Consider the following 21,580-nt stretch of genomic DNA (forward strand, 5'->3'; position numbering starts at 1 on the left):
GGGTTACCACTTCTGAAGGAAGGAAGGAGATAAGCTCCACAGCAAATAAAAGAATAATGAATTAGGGTGCAAAAAACAAAAAAGGAGACAGAGAAACAGAATTACAAAGCCAGGAAAAAGAGCAACCATAGTCTCTGACTTACAATGGATTAGTGTATATGGCAGAGTAGTTGTTGCTAATCACAATTAACATTCCACTTTGCACCATGAGAAGGTAAATCTCAGTGAGTATCAATGTGTATGTACACAGCTGCCATAGGTGAATGACATAGTAACAATAATAATAGTTACCTATAAATGAGAAAATTATTGAAATAGACCTATAAAACAGAATGTTTTAAGTGTAAGAAGCAATGATGAAAAATTCAATTCACAAACAACTTGTATTTCCATTGCATCCCGCAAGTAGGATGACATCTCATTGCAATTTTAATTAAGAATCAACACAGCAATTAGCCAAAGCAATTATGGAAGGAAGCACCAAATGAACCTTTAAACTTCTTCAACAGTCGTTCCTGCACATTCACTTCCATCATCCCTATTCACAAAGGCACTTTACTCCTTGCAGACCCAATAATAATCTAATGCATTACTAATATTTATCAGTGTCACAAGAAGGCTTACATTAACACTGCAATGAAGTTACTGTGAAAATCCCCTAGTCGCCACACTACGCCGCCTGTTCGGGTACACTGAGGGAGAATTCAAAATGTCCAATTCACCGAACAAGCATGTATTTCGGGACTTTGCAAAGAGACACAGCATCCCACCATCTCACCTTTCACTCCCACCCATATTCTCTCCTTCCCCATTTTTCCCCCTGCTATGTAATCTTCTCTCTCCTCGCATTCTGCCCCCATTTCCCTACAAGGTGTCCCTCTCATGTCAGTGAACATTCTCCCTATCACTTTGCCATGCAATTTCCCTTGGCTGCTCCTATTGCAGTGCATTGGCAAAAGTACCAGGCAAGTCGCACTCCTCTCTGCACACTTCCTGCACTAATATATTGGATCTGTATTATGGACGTAGGAACCGATGTGTTTCTAAGTGTTTCTGCTTGCAGCATATTGGGTGGGGGGGGGGGGGGGGGGGGGTTAAATTGACAACAATGAGAAATACCAGTAACCATACAGATTGGGCCTACAATAAGATAAGAATGTGAAGCACATTGTTTTCTCTTTCTTGTTTCATATTGAACTATAGCTTCATAATCATATAGTTTTTTTTGAAATACTGCCACAATGAAGTATGTAAGTAGGTTGCAAATCATTGAACCATGACAACTGATTTTTATTTAAATTGAAGATGTAAGCAGATTGTGCATGCCAGTGATTGTGTAGGCGTAGACTCATAGACAGGCAATGATAATCCAGAAGTACCAACAGTCTGCTTGGTGCAGAGCCTGAAAAAACAGCTGATATGTGGCTCACTGAAGTCACCCCATCAACCACTGTGACTCACCTCGCTCATTCGTGTGCTGGAACATGCGCACCAACAAGGCAGGGGAGCAGTGGAGCCCCCTGGGGAAAGTTCCGTGAACCAAAGATCAGCTGGGTCCCAGGCTCACGCTGGCGCCGTGCAGGCAGAGGCTGGAAACACTGACAAGACAGTGCAGAAACTGTATTGGGCTGTATTCTATTTGATGCAACTGTTTTTTTTAGTCAACCGGATTTAAGTTATTTGCTTAGCAAATGGAATTTAAAGGTTTGGATAAGTCTTGTTTTATTCTTTTCCACAAATTTTCCTTTGTGTTTTTATTTTGGAACAACCTCCTTTAATGTGTAAAAACTCATTTCCTATTCTCTTTTTTCATTCGACTCTTTTCCCTGCCCTTATTCGCTTCAATTTTACTCTCAAGTTTTGACTGTATATTTTGTTTCATCCCTGGATAGGATATCACTTTTTTTGTGAATGAACTCTGTCTCTTCCCACCCCTACCCTCTTAAACTTTGGGATTTGTTTTCTGAATGAACTCCTCCTTCCCCATGGTCTCTCGTTGATCTCTGTGAATTTGACCTTGTTTTGTGAATGAACTCTTCCCTCCCTCTCCTCCGTCTTTATCCCTCATCTGGCTGTACTTTCTTTTCGACTTTTTTTTGTGAATGAATGGATTTGCCGGCACCACGATCTCTTGCTGTCGCTATTTTTTTCTCTCTCTCTCTACGTGAAATGAAGTCGCCTTCTCCTTCAACTTTAAATAGTTTTTTTTTAATTCCCCTTTCTTTTTCTCTCACACTCTTTCGCCTGGAGGGAAACTGTTGCTCTATGAATAAACACATCAATCAACTGAAAAGCAGCCTGCACCATTGGTTAGCTGAGCAAAGCCATGCAAATGAAGCTTGGTCATGCACAAAGCACCACCCCCCACCCCTCTCGTTGCTGCGGTAACCATTCTTCCTGCCTGATTAGGCCGCTTGAAAACTGTTTCACAGATTATATTGAAGAAGCAGAGGGCAAGAGACGGGGACATTTTAGGGAAGTTAATAAAAGCTCAGCCACAAACTTTTAACTCGCTCTGCGTTTCTCAAAGCAGCACTCCGTAACGACGCCGCAGGATTTCCACCGGCAAGTTTTCAACCGGAGAACTTTGCATTTGTTTTTTTTAAAAACACATTTTTATATATAAAAATAAAACATCTGCAGCTTTACGGGGATGCGTCACTAGCCCGGATTTGTTTTCTTGACACACACACAAACATGAAACACGATCTGGGAAGGTCAAAAATGTTTCAAGCGGCGTGGGGTGTTTTTTTTTTAGTCCGCTGTGTAATTAACAACGATTTCAGAAGTGATGTTTGGTTCGCATGCGACCCTTTGCATAGGAGATGTTCTGAATTACACCGCACGGGGAAGCTGGAGGTAGGCAGGGCTAATTTGAAGAAAAGATCGATATTGTTTGCTCGGTTTCACATCTGCTTCGGACACGCATGAGGAAAACAATACGTTTAGAGAAGCGCACGCTCTTCTGGATTATTGGCACTGAATTACATTTAGATAATAATGACCTTGCCTTTGGGTATCCGAAACTTGTGTTAAATGTCGTGGGTCCGTAACCTTTCTCAGAACTGCGATGGGATGCGGTGTGCTTTAACCCCCCCCCCCGCGATAATTGCATTCTAGTCTGCGTTCGTCCCAGAGAAAGGAAGCCTGTATCTTTAATCAAGTAGAGGAGTGATTGACAGCTAGAAATTGGAGCCGATGAAACAGACAGGCGACCAATGAGAAAGATCCATTAGAAAACACTGGAGGCCCCTGGAGGAGAAGCGAAGGAAAAACGATTGAATTGAGCACAATCATAGATCTGGGCTGCCTTGAAAGGACTCTACATCAACTAATTCATGCTATTTACCAAATCTGACGGGAATATTTATAGGCGATCGCTCTGCACCCATTCAGGTGAGACCCTGTTCAACTTTTGGAAGCCTCTAGAGCATTTCGTGATCAGCGTTACAGAAATAATAATGATAATAAAAACGCTCTCCATCTAGCCCCGTTATCTGCATATAAGGAAAACATTTGGGAAATCCACGATGATCGCCATTAGCAGTTTACTGTGTGTTTCCCAGGTTTTTGCAAACCCTTTCTATCGATGCGTATGCATACGCACTGATAAGTCTGAAGTAGCAAGGACAGGATCAGTTTGTGTGCTTCCCCCAGCAGTTTGTCCATGTTTGCAGGCTGATCGCTATGTATCTGGAACAGGTTGGGGCGGTAGTCTGAGATTTTTTTTGTGAATGGGGCGCTGAAGGCTAATTAGATATGCAAGTTCAGGCAGGTCCATTCAAGATTTTCCTTTGGCCATCTTATGTCGTTGTAGGCTGATCGAGTCCATCAAGGCGCAGTCTCTCCATCTAAATGCTGAAGAATAAGACGAGCTAAGAGTTTGCGATGAGCTGCGGAATGGACGGATACTACGACCAGCAAGTGCCTTACATGATAACTCCTGTAAGTGAACTGACAAGTGGATTAATAAAAAGTTGACGAGTGGAAGTGCTTTTTTTAATGCTTTTTTTTATATGACCGTCATCGCCATAAACTCAGCTACAACTCACTGAATCTTCAGCGATTACTTGCTAACGAGTACAATTGTAAACTCATTGAATATTTTTAACAAAACCACGAGAGACCGAGATTTTCTTTTGAACAAGGCGGTGTTCGGCCCACTTCAACCATCACAGCTCCAGCACCCCCCCCCCCCCCCCCCCCCAAAAAAAAATTCCTGACTTTGCATTTTTTTCCAACAGGGTTGGGGAAAGCACATGTCAAGTACAAACCTGATTTATATCACAAGTCGATCAGGCTATAAGAATATAATCACTGACAAATAATGCAACACTGCTTAAGCAAGCAGACAGTTCTCAAAAGCCAGGGACCAACATCTATCTGGCAGTTCACGCAGGCTTCTGTTACAAATATTAGCAGAGGAAACGTACTTTACTGTCCTTGATTAATTCAGAGATATGGCATTGCCCCTTACTATTCCTTTGTCTTCAACAATACACATTTCCACAAAAGCTTCAACTTTCCAACCAAACCCGTCCTTTCCTATACATTTATACTTTCATAATATCTTTAATTGTTTTGCAATCACGTCATATTCGTATGCACGACCATTCAATGTAAACTGATGCATAGATCTGTCACAAATGGGTCAAAGGGACACAACAAATCCACGGCGATAATCTAGAATCAAGTTTTCACTGAAAAAAAATATCTACATTAAGCTCTCAAAGTACAAATACTGGCCGACTGACCCTAATTATTTGACAGCAAGTTGTAAAAGTGAGTCTTGAAAACGGAGGCTCACTTCAGAAATGTGCGCGATGTGCTTTCCTGTAGCAGGTGTCCGCCTCCAACCTTTTTAACAAACATTCTGTCTTCTGTAGAAACCGCATGGAGGGAAATGTAGTGAAAAGACAACGAGTGAAAGGAAAAGAAAATTCATTGACACAGACTTAGCTCAAGATTCGGAAGGTAACACACTTCATAATAAAATATAACCTATCTTCCACTCGCCCATCGCTTGTTCTTTTTATTAAAAACGCCTCCAATACATTTTACGTTTCCTCTGCCACAAACTAGTATTTGTAGTTAAGGCTTTGTACATTAGTCTCATATCTTACCTTCAAGTGCAGGACATAGTTCATATATTCAGTAACTTTGGCACAGGTCTTAAGCACAGCCCTTCTTAACAATAATTTCCTGTTATGTGCCGAATTTTAAGATATTTACACAATCTGCCGTATATCTCCATATTTTTATGTTTGCCAATCCTCTCTAATCTACCGAGATTGCACATACTGTATCAAATTAATCAAACAAACCTCTTGCCATTTAATTTGCTCTTGTATCAATTGGTTCCTAATATTTTCTGTCTGTTTCCTGATAAATTATCACGGTGAAAACATGCCTTTTTGAGTCTGGGCATGATCTGGAAGAGGGGAACTTTTAACAACCCACTCACTGCATAAGATTTAGATCTCATCAGTATTGCTGTTCAAAATTCTCATCCCAGTTGATGCTGCATACAGTTGCAGGACATTGAATGTTAACGCAAGGTAATTGCACGCATTTGCAACAGATCTCAACTATTGATTTCAGATATTAAAAGAACACTATTCAGTCCCAAGCAATGTTTTGATTTTATTTCTCTTCTCCTTTTCCTGTCTTTGCAGAACTTTTTCAGGATTTGAGCCAGCTGCAGGAAACCTGGCTCGCAGAAGGTAAGAAACTCTCACAGTCCTTGGAGAGAGGATAAAAATGTAGAAAAGAAAACAATTGCGACGCCTAAAAGTTGCGTTCCTAACGTGAAGCCCAATTAATTGAGCTCCAAAAGAGCCACCTCATGTGTCATGCATACATTATAGACTGTGATTAGTCTGCCTTGGGGAACTCGGGGCTGATCTTCCCAGTGTCATCACAGATTACCAGGAGAAATTGCTTCCAGTTTACAATCACATCTGCTTTTGGGGGAAGATCTGCAGCCGCCCAGACAGCGAGACTTAAGTTTGAAAGCACCATTTAGTTTTGACTGGCGATGATTTTACCTGATCAATCTTCATTGCTGCAGGAGACTTTTTTAAGCGTGAATTATTGAAACGCTAGGATAAATCTGAGCTCCGATGGTGCCAACAAACGAGCTTTGATGTTCTTTAGGTGTTGTTTTCTGATGGCAAAAAGTGTTTATGTTCCTCGATTCATCGCGACGGGATGCTTCAGGATTTGAGTGCAAGTGTCTTTTATCCAGCTTGCTCACAGCACAGAAGTTTAGGTTTGTAGCTGGTATACTTTAAATCTGTTATATTTATCTTAAAGACGTGGCAAATGTCTAAATAATTGAATGATTTTGAGACCTGTAACTTTTAACTTGCATATATATTCAAAACAATTTTTAATATAAGTAAGCTGTATATTTGGTGCCAAAACGTGTTTCATGTAATTCTTGTTCGTTTTAAACTACATCACTTTAATGGATAATTTCAGTGCGATTTAGAGATTGGTATAAACGCATTTAAACGAGGTAGAGAGTTTTATTCTTTAAAATTAGCATAGTTAAGCATAAAAATATCAATTGAGACATAGGACATAAGCACATTTCTATTTAACTACACTATTTCTGTGATAATTTCTATTTATATATTACAATAATGATACTTTAATCAACTGCAAAAATGCTGATATAAACATGCCTCAGTTTTGTTGATCTTTTGCAGTTCCAAATGATCCTGGTTTTATCATTGCAACTGCTAAAGTTTGATCCTAATCTGACTGTCTGGGCACCAAATGGAATGCAATTCATTGGCATTATTGTAAATATATTTGGACGAAAATGATTAATAGTTGCAGCTGTGACTGGGAGAAAACTAGTATAAAGTAGCATTTAAAAAAGACTTACATTTAACAAGTGAAATATTTACCTTCATCTATTTTCTAATCTTTCCAAAACCTACTTAGCTGAATTGCAGCCCTATCTTTTTCCCTGTTGGATGTTGTGGCTATTCTAGCTATAGGAGTCCTATTAGGAGAATAATTGTTTCCTGTCAACTTTCGAGTAAGAGTGTCCTCAAAGGAAATGTGTTATTGTCCTCCGTTCTTCTGAAAACATTCTGAGCACCTTTTACGACCTTGAATAACATTTGAATACCCTGATTTAAATAACCCAGCGCCAAAAGGATAGGAGGAAGACATTTTCCTGCCTTTTCATTGGGCTGTGTGGCATGACCAGGTATTTAAAAATGTCTGAGATCCTTAAAAAGCCAACTTCATCTCAAGAAAAATTTTACTTTGTGGTTGCTGGACTGGAAGATATGTTAAGTTTACTGAAAACCTGTTCTATGTAGTAGTAGTAAGTAGAATTTTAAGTTGGTCATGCAACATGTTCGCAAAACATCTTGATACATTAATGGTTAATTAGTCGTGTATGTGATCATTTTTCTCTGCTACTGCCTATGGACCAAAAGCACATTTCAATGTGCCATTCATTCAGGTTTAAATAGATTGAATGGTTCCACCGTTGAATAAAGTTTAATGAATACTATGGACCGTGTCGCTTTGTACAGGAGGATAGCCTTTATTCCTCCCGTTTATTTTTCGGCCCCAGATTTAAGCGCGGTGTCGGCTGAACGCTAACTGCATTCTAAACTAATAATATTGGCCTTTTTAACTGCGAATAATCAAGATTCGGGGAGAAGGCAGTTCATATTACCAGCAAGTTAGTTGCCTCGGTGCGTGTGGCTAGTATTAAATGCATGGATTGTTGAGTGAGAAATCATTTTGTTGACATAAATAAAGCTGTGCTGAAAGTCTGATTTTCACTTTGGCAACTCTTTTGCGAGTTGCAAATTTGCTTCGATAACACGATCTGAGTGGTGAAGTGATCGCCGTTTTTGATAGAATTTGGCTCTTTCACAATCCCCGTGGCCCCATCAACAGATTTGGGTATCGCCCTTCTGATCAACAGCCTGTGTTACCAATGCATTGTTTGCACTGCAGCTGAAGTTGGTAAACATTGTAAGGGATGTCTGGGGACTGGGTGTACTGAAAGCAGATAGAAAGTAACCAAAGTGAGATCGGGCAAGGGAATTTTGAACAGTCCTAAAAATAAAATGATCAAAAAATATACACGCGCAACATTTTTCCACTTGGATATAAAATAAACCAATCCCAGTTTCCGTTCTGATGCACACAGATCAGCTTGTTGTTTTAAGCTATTAAATGTGGACGCATTAGAAAGATCTGTGTGAGGGTAGATGAAGGTTGAGGTTCTGCAGTCTGTCATAAGCCACTTCTTAGGGTGTCCAGTGTTGTGTCTGAGCTCTGACAATGTTATTTTGGTTCTGGCGTGCGTTTTGCCATTGTTCTGTCCATTGTTTGGTGTTTGACAGGTAACAGAGCGAGGATGGGGGCAGGTTCGGTTACTTCTGACCTAAGAACGTTTTGTTTTAAGCCGATATCCATGTCGCCTCCCCCTTCCACCCCTTCATGCATTGGCCACCCATTGTCTTCTTGCCTTCCTTGGTGGCCAACCTCGTCGCCTATCCCACACTGGATCAGTTGTCCAGAATACATACTTCATACCCAGTCAGAAGTTTTTTGTGATTTGTGTATTGTTTTTATTAGAAACTTTGCTAAACATAGTTGATTTAGCTCCACAGGACCTGGACTTGAATAGAGGCCAGACTGGTGCAGTGACAGTGGTGGCTGTTTAAGATATTTAGATTGAGGTTTTGTTGAACGAATGCCCACAACACTTAGTTCCTATAACTTGGCACAGATTGGCATTAAATTGTTCATCATGTCTCACCATGTGGCTGGTGTGGAAAAAGGAAAAATAAAATGTATTTGTGCTACAGATGCATTCTCTCAAGTTGTGCTTAAAGTGCATTGTGAGGGAGCATAGAAAGAGCTTTGCTATTAGTCTGACCAATATTATTCCTGACTTGATAGCCAGGCGCTGGATGCCAAAAAGTTAGATCCTATCCCACTTGCCAGCATTGGTAATGATCACTTTGAACACAAAAATGTACCAAAATGTGTGAATTAAAAACAAATGCTTTATTCTTCTGCCAGATGGGAATCATACCCTGGGCAGGAGGTGGTAAAATGCACCTGTAAAGAGTAGCTGAATTCAAATAATGGTTACGGTTGCGAACTAGGCCATGTGTTTGGCTCTTGAGCCGTCTATCATTAGCAGAACAATCACTTATGAGAATTATGCTGTTACATACGTTAACAATAGCTCCCCACAGGTAGCATTGCTGCAATTTTCTCCAATTAGTTTACCCTGGTTCTGCCCTGCTAACAGGTAACATTGAAGTAACAGTAAAATAGAACATCAGCTTATTAACTGTGTGATGGAAAATCATTGTAAGCCTGAAGCTACGAAAGGTACTACATATGCTAATGAATTTCGGCATTTTGTTTTTGAATGTAAGTACAAACAGTGAATTAGTGTTTACAGAGAAAGTTCAAGTTTCCTTTAAGGCCCCCCCCCCCCCTTCCTCAGGGTAAAGGATGTGACATTGGTCTTTGTGGTCTGACCACCCAGTCCAGAATCCGGATTGTTTTTGTGAAGGAAGGTGGGGTTTCGTTTTTACAGCTGTCTTATGTAATTGTTTGGTCAGTCATCTTATTCACTGTCAGCAAGAATGACTCATAGGTTTTTTGAATCGGTCTGTCAGCTACTGTCTGTATAAATTTCCAGTTTCCTAAAACTAGGTGTTTTTCTTTTTAAATGGAAAGGACATTTTGTGATGGCATCCGTTAACCCTTTCCTGCTTTGAGTTGTGGAGGTAGTTCTTTGTTGTTTTCCAATGTTTGCAATTTTCTAAACGCTTTTCATTCCACAGCATTCAATGTCGAACAATGACCCAGGATACTGGCCCCATAGTGGGGCATTCACAACGGTAGAACCTGAAATTACCCCATTCTACAAACTGAGTTCCTAACTACTTCCCATGTACAGTTATTTTATGAATTAGTTTAGCGAGAAACAAAATATTGTCAGTTGGACAGTTTTTTTGTCGAATTTGGGTTTTGATTTTTTTTTGACGTGTTCTATTTTCTCGCCATCAAATTTGAATATAAACTCTATACGTATAGTTGTAGTTCAGATGGAATGCACGGACAAAATATATATGGGTTTTACCTTAACACAGTAACGTTGATTACTGGAGGTGAATTTTGCTCGGCCTTCGAATCATTTAACCCGATGGTGAAGAACATTATTTTTGTGCTTGTTCCATGATCCTGTTTAGGGAGAAGGATAGCCGACTTTCGGCTGCAAACCAGAAGTCAATTGTCTTAATCCTATTGGGTTTTGTTGTACAATGGAGTATAAATGTGGAGATAGGCTCTCCACTTTTACATCACAGAAACCTGCTCTTTTGTCTGACAAAATATTATGCACTTACATTTGATCCATCAGTTCCAACAACTTTAGATCCCTTGCACTATGGCATTTAGCCAACGGAGGGAGAATTGGGCATCAGCCTTCGCTCCGTAGGGGAAAATTCTTTTCCGTCTTTAAGCATTGAAGTCCAAAGTCCGAAATTCCTAATGTCAAGAGCTAAGCAATTTTCATTTTTATGGTCAAAATTAATTTCAAACCTTGTCATGGTGTTCTAATTTTCCTTTTTATTCTGACATGCTACGAATATTCTCAGAGAGGACAATGTATTCTGTGCCATCCCCTTAAAGTCCTACTAGCAGTTCTAAGATATCTCTGATCAATGAAAGCAAGCTGGACCATTTTCTATAAAGTGCTATGTGGTTGTCATCGAGAGTCGATAATTGTACCAGAATGTGGTCAGCCACATCAGTTTTTTTTTTAGATAAAAAGGAAATCAAAAGGTTGTTCTGGAAAGTGGTTACAAACAAAAAAAAATCCAGAAGTTTTCTGTTAATTTAAAAATATTATCAAAGCAAAAATTAGCAGGCTGATTTGCAACTTCATAATGCCAGTTTAGTTCACCAGGAGCCCATTTCGGAAATATGGTTATGCATTAATTTAAATGGTCAGAAAATCATGCACAGCGTGCACCTAGATTCCCCATCTGCACCAGAAGTCCAAGAATAAACTGTAGAAATTAAATTGTCATGCTGGTAAGGCTGCTATTTTCCTTTTTATTTCTCCGTCAATTTTCTCCTCTTTTCCACATCTGTCATCTCTTTGCTGGAATGTTGTTCATGCATGGCAGACCCCTTCCAATACTTTGCTCAATTCACTATTAATAACTTGTGAAGCTTGACAGTGAATATCCATTGGCTATTCAAATATGGGGACCATCAACTAAAATCCTGTCTTGATCTGATGCCCATAAGGTCGACTGGATAGTGCTCAAGAGTAGATTTTAACATCACAACTTGGTGCATTGAGGCTATCTGAACCTTCCGTAACACTTTACTGGTTGATTTTAGCTAACTCTGCAAATACTTTGGATCGAGGAATTTCTTTTTCTGTATTGCTTGGAAAAATTCTGAAATTGTGTGTGTGTGTGATCAAACTTATTATACACACAGATCTAGCAAGAATGTTTTTACAGTAGTTGCTTGTTTTGATATCAATTCCAATGAACTGAAACTAGTACAATTCATGGGAGCAGAGTGGAGATTTAAATAGGGGTCACTAGGACAATGGCAAATTATGATGAGGCTTAGCAGAGGTATCAAACTATGCCTCATTCTCACAGCCCTCCTTTGCTCAGCCTTACTAAATTTCTTAAACAAAATGCAGCGTTTAGTGCAGTGGTAAGCATTCAATACTTGAAGAGCTGTGACCTGCAGGGCTATAGATCTGGTACAGAAAGATGAGATTAGGCTGTGTAGCTCTTTGTCAACTGGCACATTCACAACAGGCTGAATGGCCTCTTGTGTCGTCAGTATTTCTATGATTGCTTTGATACATGGCATGTAATATTTCCAAAATCAGATAAAAGGTGAAACTGAAAAAAATGCTATATGTCACACACTTTTTAAAATATAAATTTAGAGTAACCAATTATTTTCCTTTTCCAATTAAGGGGAAACTTAGCATGGCCAATCCACCTAACCAGCACATCTTTGGGTTGTGGGGGTGAAACCCACGCAGACATGGGGACAATGTGCAAACTCTACACGGACAGTGACCCAGGGCTGGGATTCGAATCCGGGTCCTCAGCGCTGCAGTCCCAGTGCTAACCACTGCGCCACATGCCGCCAATGTCACACACTATTGATTCCTGTGTAGAGTCTAGAAGGAGAAAAAGAACTGCGGTGGACAATTTCTATGCAGTGCCCACGACACTCACTAAAACTTTTAAAGATCTGCAGAAATTCTGGAGATAATGTAAATGGCATCTTTAGTCATTTATGCCATTTCTCTGGGATTCGACTAAAATTGTGGTGGACAAAAGAATGGGAAATTCCAAAGATATAACTTTAGGGATGGACCCAATTTTGCCATTTCTCATTTGTACTTTATTTGTACTGCCAGGAAATTGAAACAAGCATTTTTCAATTAGCATTCATTTTATTCCTCCTTTTCTATTTAAAATACAAATATTAAGAATCTTTATACATGTAAGAGTCTTCAGAGATTAGACTGGATTGTTATGCTGTAGGACGTTTAAGGAACACAAAGAGTTAGAGAGAGGGTTCTGAAACTCACCTGAGGGCTCAACATACAGAAGCAGATAACGACCACACCTTGGGGCAGGTGTTAAGTTTGTGAGATAGTGGAAGCAGGTGATGCTGAATTGGCAGCTTGTTCTGCATCTTTCCCAATTTTTAATGAAACATTATAAAATGGGCGGTCAATTCACTCTCGCTTGTTTAAACTGCAGGTATCACACAAAATCAGAAGCTACCCCTTTGAAGAGATTGTACAATTTGTATTGATATTATTGAAACAATTTGTCTTTCGATGTTTTTAAAATGAATATGGTCTAACCCAAAATATTTTAATCCTTTTTTCTACCTTGGAATGATCCATGGTTTGCGCAGGTTCGAAGCCAAGGCTATAAAACTTCTACTTCGCTCACAGTTCTATTATCAATAACATTGTATATCAAACAATCTGTAAGGCATCAAAGCCATACAAAAATCTAGCTCACTACTATAATGCTGTCGTCCTCCCAACTGAATTGTTTGAAAAAACATCAAAAACCGTAGCTCTCCCTACAACCATTGCCTCAATTCTAAAATCCGTGCTGAACGTGTCACCTGAAAATGATGGAAAAAACTGAAACAATATATTTTCCACATCACAACTAATGGCATTCGGCAAAATAACAAAAGAATGCGAGTACGCTTGAAGGTGGGGGTGGGAGTTTCGTATATGTTCACAATGTTTTATTGAAATTTGGACCCTAATATTTAAAGTTGTAATTTAAATTACACATATGGAGATAGTTCCCTATGGTTATTCCCTGTTTCTGTTTGGTTATAGTTTATGTACTCCCCATCCTGTTTATAGCTTCAGTGTCCCTTTGACTGACTGGGCTTTTAAAAGCCAGCATTGAAACAAAACCAACTTTGCCACAATTCCTCAACTGGAGGGACCTTTTGCAGTGGAAGCTACTTTTGGGCGAGTTTTTCTGTAGCAGGTTGATACCTCGGAATAAGTCAGAAATTGCACCAAGCCGAATCCTTCACCAAACTTAATTTTACAACGGTATAAAACTATCTCCGGTGCAAAGAGCAAAGGTGGCGTTTGATTTCTGATGGATTTGCAGTTTTTGGGGCTGCTGATTTTTTTGTAGGAGAGATTCTCACCATATCAAATATAGTGCTGATTATTGAAAAAAGAAACAAGGCCAGTTTCAACAAATTGCCGGAAGTTTGGAATAAATTAACTGCTTTGTTTCACGTTCAATATTTTCACACATTTTTCTATTTTTCGTTTCAACAGCTCAAGTCCCTGACAATGATGAACAGTTTGTGCCAGATTTCCAATCTGAAAACTGTAAGTACAGTATGAGTCACAGCTGATTTTCTTCAATCGTTCTGTTTTTAAATTTGAACAGTGTAACATTGTATATTCTTTTGGGGCTGGAAGAAGGTGTTGGTGGGGGGGAGAGGGGAGGTTTGGTGGGGTCTTCTTTCCTTTTCTGTGTAACATCAGCAAACCGGGACTTGGGCTCCATGTTATGAATGAGGCTGTTGTGGCTGGCAGGCAGCTCTAGGAAATACCAACTGGATCAAGGTGTTAAACACAGAGGGATCTGTCATTCATATGTTCTCTGGACTGAAGACAGATGGGGAACCAATTGCATGCAGCTTTGGCAGCTTGAGCCAACTCTCGTTACAGTAACATGAATTCATTGCATGCTCTATTGAAAAAGCTGGGCAGTCAGTTTAATGCACAGACGTTAGTGTTGATTAATGTACATAAATCAACCTATTACCATTTTTCAGTGTAGATTTTCAAACTGGGATTCCCCGAGGTCATCAGATTTCAACATTTCTTTGCAATGATTGATGCTTTCCTTCCAGTAGCTGACACCGTCTTTCAGAAGTTAGGACAGCGTTCCTGGGAAAATGCCAGTATTTATAGGGGTCCTAAGCACACCAAAATATTTGAAAATTACTATTTTACTGTACAGGGATAAATTTAGCTGTTGATGCTTGCAACACAGGACCTCACTGACTGGAGGCACATCAGGAACTTGAAGGTGTGAGGGGCCGGTACCCGAACTCCAAAATATGCTGTTCTCGGCGACAGTACAAGTTTATAAAATTATTGGACCTTTCGAGGCCAATACATAACAAATCAATATTAATAGCTCTAGCTATGAATACTTAACAGTTTACATTTTTTGATTAAATGTGCACAATCTCATAATGAGATGATGTATTTTTCAATTGTTCAGCATTTAAGATATCTTGTATTAGCATGAGAGTCTATTTATTTTTGTAATTTCTTGTTGTATACTTGTACCAAAGTGAGGATGAATGTGAAAACCAAGTTGGGATTTCCCTACTTCTCACTTATCAACAAAAATCTTTCATTATTTATAACTATTTTTCTCCCTCAGTGAATTTTAATTTCAATTAATAGAATTTCGAGTTTACTAAGCTGTCACTTATTGCGGTCCCAGTGTTAATGGCCCTCAGGGAATGTGAACATTTCTGCATGCATTACTTAAAATGGTGAATTCCATGGCTCCCAGCACTGACAACATGGTTAGACCAATTCCGATTTACAGTTTGAGTTGACCGTGTTTGCCACCTACAGTGGCCTAAGTGACTTTGTTGGTATGTACAGGCTGTTTGAGAAGTTTTATGTTTGAGGTCCTGTGTTGACCTTTACCTAAGAACAGCTGCTGGTGTGTGTGTCTCTGTGCACGTGTGGCATACGCGCGTGTGTGGGTGTGGGCTGGGATGGGTGAGTGTGGTGGTGGGTGTGGCTCTTGGCGGGAAGTGAGGACACGATCAAACCCCATTATAATGTTCTCCATTCACATTAGATTGGTTTCACTTTATTAATGTGTGCATCATCATTATTTGTTAAGATTTGATTGATCAGTGAGCTAAATGTACTGGCATGCTTTATCGTTGATACATATTGGTTACAGGGGAGTTAGAGACATTTCCATGATCAGGGAAGAAACAATGCTGTGTTTTTTATTCACTGTTTATTGAGTGTTCATGTCAGTGTCCCATGTTATATTTGCCACACACACACACACCCTTCTCCACCCCCTTCTCCACACCAACACACACAGGACACTAGGCCCCCTCTCCACATCCTTCGATCCCACCATTGATTCATCCTTGCCAGTCTTGAGCCTTCATGCAAGCTGCCATTCTCCTGCTCCCTAGCCGTGTGCCGTACCGTTCAACAGGGAAAACTGCTGACCTTGGGCACAATGCCACAAAGCTGACTGATGCACGCCACCTTTAAACAATAGTGAAGCACTAATCTATATTTGTGGCATGCAAATGTATAATAAATATGGACCAGCCGCAGGCCAGCATGAGGCTTGACAGTCCACCCATCTGATATTTGCACCTCAATCCATGTTTGGGAAATCAAAATTTTGCATCCTGTCTAATTCAGCCACCCCACATGTTTGCTGCTCTTGTGGGCTCCATACAATTCCCCTCATATTACTAAACATGACACAGTGGTGTGTATATATAAGAACATTTAAAACTTTAAAAAGCTGTTTCATTCTTTGAGGCTATCCCTGGAGTTCCTATAATTTATTGGGATAAAAGATTTGCATTTATGCAGTGCTGTTGCTCAGAAATGTTTCAAAATGTCTTTTGTACGGTAAATTATTTTTATGTGCAGTTACTATTATCCTGTCGATAGATATTTTGTACATAGCGAAATTTACAAGCATTAGTGAGATAAATAACTAGTTATTCTGGGCTCAATATTCCCACCTGTTGCGTCTGATGCCGATCCCATTAGGCTGGGTGCATATTGGGAGAGGCCCAAAATGGGTTTCGCGGCAAGCATGAACCTAGTGCGATGCACCCGATCCGCTATGCCCGGCGCAATCTGGTTCACGCCCAGTAAGGGTGTGATAATATGCCTCATTTAAATATACACAACCCATTTGAGGCCACATTGTCCTGGCTCCTGGGAGTCACTTGCGAGGTCTCACTCCTGCAAATTAATAGATGGTCTCCACAAATTGCCAACCTGGCACCCAGGTACTGCCCCAGGTATGCTGGCACCTTGACACCTGGGCAGTGCCAACCTGGCACTACAGGGGTACCAGATTAGTAGTGCCAAGGTGAGGGGGAGGCTGAAAGGGGAAGCCCCAACCTCACTTTGCGATCTGGGCACACTTAAAAAATTTTGCCCCAATATCGGAAGAGCCGGTCTTATTGGCGACTTTAGTTCCCACTGCAGAAAAAAATTCTGGGGCTGCGATCCAATGGCCACGCTGCGCCGGAAAAGCAGCTCGCCGCAGCACAGTGTGACCAATAAAAGTCGGGAGGCCCTGCTCCCGGAATGTACCCGGTTCGCAACGCCTCGCGAGGTCCAACACGATCTCGCAAGACATTGCAATGTAAATCCCACCCATTGTGAGTGAGACAGTCAGTCTGACTGTAATGTGCAGATTCCCGAGGTACATGAGGCTTTGGGGTTCATCCCTTTGCATCGGAGTCCTCGGGCGAGCGCTGCTCAGCTCTGGTTCCCATGGATTGGGATCAGGCAGAATGGCATTCTTCGGGGCATCCCAGGGGTTCGGAGGACTCCAGATGCATGCCCCTTGGGCAGATTAGTGCTCTGGCACTGCTAGTGCCACCTGGGCATCCTGGCAGTGCCAGCCTGGCATTGCCAAGGTGCCCATGTGGCATTGTCAACTGAGATAGTTAGCGGAGCTCTCCAGTGTAAAAACAGGACTATGTGCAACCTCGGCAATGTGTTCCTTGCTGAGGCCCCTTATACAACGCGAGTCGTGTTGTATAGCCATGTATTTCTTGCCGCTGCAAGCACTGGGAAACATGCAACAAAATGCACTCGTTATGGGACTTTGTTCCCAATTGGTTGAATCGTGCCCATCAAATCTTTTTCAGCACTGGGGAGCTGAATTCCGAGCTCAGGCCACCATTTTGAAAGGGTGCCCTGATCTCGAAGTGAGCTTGTGGTCCCACATCCCCCACCCATGGGCAATGTCACCCGCCACACACGTGCACTACCCTACAACCCCCCCCCCCCCCCAAGTGAGGACACCCCATTCAGGGGTGCCTGGGACCCCCCTCTTCAGGCCCCCCAAGACCCCTTATAGCACCCCCTCCTCCCCAGGACCTCCCACCCATCAGCGCCAGAGGCCCCTTATGACTTTCCTTGCACCCCCCACCCATCAAACCCCCCTCCATGCCCCTTTTATGGACATGGCCCCCCCCTCGGGCCCTGACCCTTGGCAACCCTGGCACTCGGGCATCCTTGTACTGGCATCCTGGCAGTGCCAGCTGGGAAGTGCTAAGGTGCCCACATTCCTGGGGGAGGGCCAGGGAGCCACCCTGCACTATACCTGACCACCTAGGGGCCCAATGTCTTGGGAGATCCCCCGGGTGCTGTTCCGCCTGGTCCATGTTTTTGTGGACCAGTATTGATCGGTGTCCGGCTGCAGCCTCCCTGGGGAGGATGTAGATCATGGGAGACCGATAGATCCTGGGTAGTTAGGCCTTAAGTAGGTTTAAGACCAACTTAGCAAACGTTGTTTGGTACCGCCCCTTTTGGGCAGAGTTCCGATTCTGACACCTCGCGGGATATACCCAAGTCCCGCGAGGCATGAAGGCTGCTGGGAAGCCTCTGGGAGGCCTCTCTCAGGATATACCGGCTGCGTTGTGCTCTCACTCAAGTGCAATGCGGGCACTGTATGGCGCCATTAGTCAATTGTTTGGGGGATTTGCACCCTATGTTTGGGGTGCTGGTTGACAGAAGATTAGTTTAACCTTTCTGATAACTATTATTGGTCAGAATTCACTGATCTACGTCCAGTTTTTAACGACACGTTTGCCTCCAATTATGCTACTGTCAATTGAGGCAGGTGTCTAATGTAAACGATCTGGCATGGGTTCTGTCAAAGGCAGCAAAACCCTGCTAGAGCAAGAATTTAACGGTTTCCTCGGTGAGAAGAGCTTAAAAAGCACAGTGGGCGGCATGGTAACACAATGGTTAGCACTGTTGCTTCACAACACCAGGGTACCAGGTTCGGTTTCCAACTTGGGTCACTGTCTGTGCGGACTCTGTATGTTCTCGCCGTGTCTGCGTGGGTTTCCTCAGGGTGCTCCGGGTTCCTCCCACAAGTCCCGAAGGACGTGCTGTGAGGTGATTGGACATTCTGAATTCTCCCTCAGTGTACCCGAATAGGCGCCGGAATGTGGCGACTCGGGACTTTTCACAGTAACTTCATTGCAGTGTTAATGTAAGCCTACTTGTGACAATAAAGATTATTATTATTATTAAAAAAGGTGAACATTGTCCTCACTGGTACTTTGGACCTGGTTGGTCTTTTAGTTCTGACCAGCAAACTGGTCTCGCCGCTTAAGCTGTCCTTCATTAAAGCAAATTTAACATGGCTAGCATATATAGATCTTACTCTGATATTGGCAAAACGTGATGAAATCCAGAAAGTCACAAATGGACCTTTTCACTAAGTGTGGGTGCACATTTGCAATTTCCGTGCAATGCCGCAGAAGCAACTCTGGTGCATGTTGAAGATCTCCTGTATTGCTTAGCAGTATAAATGGGGCAATTCAGCAACAGCATAATGGATGACTGAACCTTTTACAGTGCAATGCATTTTACAATATAAACCTGTTTATGAGAATTTGCTGTTGTGTCTTATTTGCAAGTCTGATTTCAGTGTCTGTAAGCACATTGATTCAGTGATGCAGTGTCGTTTTGTTTGAAGGTGATAGGGCTGACCTTTTACACTGAATTGTGTTATACAGTGTTGTAGGTTCAAAAGCGTGGCCCATTCAAGCATTCATGTGTAAATCTCAACATAAAGTTCCATGTCTGCTGATATCTTTGTAATTGTTCATGCAATATTTATGATTAACCTGATCTTGGCATCGTTTTGTTTTAAAGAGCTTCTGCTTTTCTCTCAACAGCCCTCCCTTCACCATTAAAATGTGGATTTGTTATGCAGTGACAGATGTCGAGAAACTAGTTTGGCAAACTGCTCTGACAGTAAACCTGTTAACATTTCAATACTGTTGTAGCTTTTTAAAGAGAGCTGCAGTTGATGAAGGAAGGGGTGCAGTTTATTTGTGCCGTTATTATTTGTTTATTTATTTGTTAAATCCTCGATTTCTCTCCTCCCCATATACTCTGAGCCTAAGGAGTGAGTGCCAGTCAGCCATTCAGAAATTGAGATTATCGCCCCCAGAGCCTTTGCTCCTCTCTGTAGATGCACACTTTCAAACAGAAGTCACTGGATAGTGATCAGGAAAGGCAACTCGAGCTGATGTTTCCCATTCTAGCTGAGGCAATCTTGAGACCATTTGTATCACCCCATTGCAACTCTGTAGGATCAGCTAATGCAACACAGGCCTGGATCTGTCACTTCCTCACAGGGAAGAGATATGGGGTTTGAGATCTACAGAGCAAGACATCTGAGCACTATGAATAACAGGATGAGCATTTATAAAGATGTATCCATATAGACAAGGAAATTGTATTAAAATGCATTCATAGGTCTTTTATCATTTTCATTTTTTTATCAACAATTTTGTCAATGTTGCATTTATTTTTGATACAAAACAGTAAATGCTTTGCAAAATGCGGATAAGGGACCTGATAATTCTATGGTCTGATTCTTGACATTAACCATTGGCATTTATTTCACTTAAATATTTTTCAGTATTTTCTCCCTTACCTTATGATTTGACATCAGAAAATGCTCTGGTGGTTGGTGGCGAGGCAGCAAAGGAGTATGCCACCCACCGCTTATCCAGATGGTTACCAGTTCAGGACTCTCTGGCCTGCTGCAGGGGATTGTGTCCCCTGTGGTGGGATTTGAAGCCCTTGTCGAAAGGTCTCAATTCTTCCTTGCTGGGAGAGGATATTTGGCTGCTCAACTGAAGAAAGTATATTTGAAACAAAAATTAAAAAGTAAAAGAGCCGGCATAATACATGATAATTTTAATATATTTTTTACATTTTAGCAATTAAGAAATGTACAATTATTAACAAAATAAGTGAATTTCCTGGATTTCCCGAACCACCCTGAACACAGAGCAACAAAGTAGTCTTAATTTCTGTTGTTATAGTACTTCCGAAAGTACTATATCTATGTGCAGCTGTAAACTGTACATTTCATGATGTGGCGATGCCGACGTTGGACTAGGGTGAGCACAGTAAGAAGTCTTACAACACCAGGTTAAAGTCCAACAGATTTGTTACGAATCACTAGTTTTAGGAGCACTGCTCCTTCCTCAGGTGAATGAAGAGGTGGGTTCCAGAAACATATATATAGACAGAGTCAATATTGCATACAGAGTCGTATTGCATTTTTTACTCTGTCTATATATATGTTTCTGGAACCCACCTCTTCATTCACCTGATGAAGGAGCAGTACTCTGAAAGCTAGTGATTCGAAACAAACCTGTTGGACTTTAATCTGGTGTTGTAAGACTTCTTACTGTAAATGCCATGAAATAAAACTTTGGAAACATGAACAATTTATGAAGCAGATCTGAATTTAGAGTATCCTGGTGGAATACACTTAAGATTTGGACCTGAAAGGACACTGCTGGCCTCAAAGCCTTGTTACATTTAAATTAAATTGGATCTGTGCATTATATGGGAGAAGCTAGAAATGGATAATCCTAGTGCAAAAACTTGTCCCTGACTAATGAAGTCTTTTTATTAATTTAGATAACCTTAACCCTGTACTATTGTCTGTAAAGGGTGTAAAGCTTGTAGGAAAGCAATCACTTTGGAATTTGAAGGCATAAATGGCCGAAGGTATATCATTTAACCACATTTTTACGGAGAAAATAAATCTATTTGATAAAGTCTTAACAGGGCAAGATTTTTTAATAATAAATTTGTCCCAAAATGAAATGTTTCCTCTCCTATATGAACTTGGCTGCCATGATCATGTTGGGTTTGGACACGATGAAG

The 21,580-nt window shown here is 41.2% G+C and overlaps 1 protein-coding gene across 5 annotated transcripts in view; it reads left to right on the plus strand.

Annotated features, from left to right (window-relative positions):
• The first annotated feature begins 2,483 nt into the window (after positions 1-2,483).
• Positions 2,484-21,580, plus strand: part of etv1 (ETS variant transcription factor 1) — a 140,498-nt gene continuing 121,401 nt past the window's right edge. Inside the window, exons 1-5 of one of the 5 annotated variants that reach the window (XM_038797486.1) lie at positions 2,484-2,859; positions 3,818-3,945; positions 4,887-4,974; positions 5,676-5,723; positions 13,889-13,942. In XM_038797486.1, coding sequence (XP_038653414.1) covers positions 3,889-3,945; positions 4,887-4,974; positions 5,676-5,723; positions 13,889-13,942 — 247 coding nt within the window. In that variant the 5' untranslated portion in view covers positions 2,484-2,859; positions 3,818-3,888. Of the gene's footprint in view, positions 2,860-2,889; positions 3,397-3,817; positions 3,946-4,886; positions 4,975-5,384; positions 5,559-5,675; positions 5,724-5,821; positions 6,272-13,888; positions 13,943-21,580 lie in introns of those variants that run through there. The other 4 variants (XM_038797485.1, XM_038797490.1, XM_038797487.1 and 1 more) reach the window with 4 other exon arrangements.

This window comes from Scyliorhinus canicula, chromosome 5, assembly GCF_902713615.1.
Source record: "Scyliorhinus canicula chromosome 5, sScyCan1.1, whole genome shotgun sequence".
Lineage (NCBI taxonomy): Eukaryota > Metazoa > Chordata > Chondrichthyes > Carcharhiniformes > Scyliorhinidae > Scyliorhinus > Scyliorhinus canicula.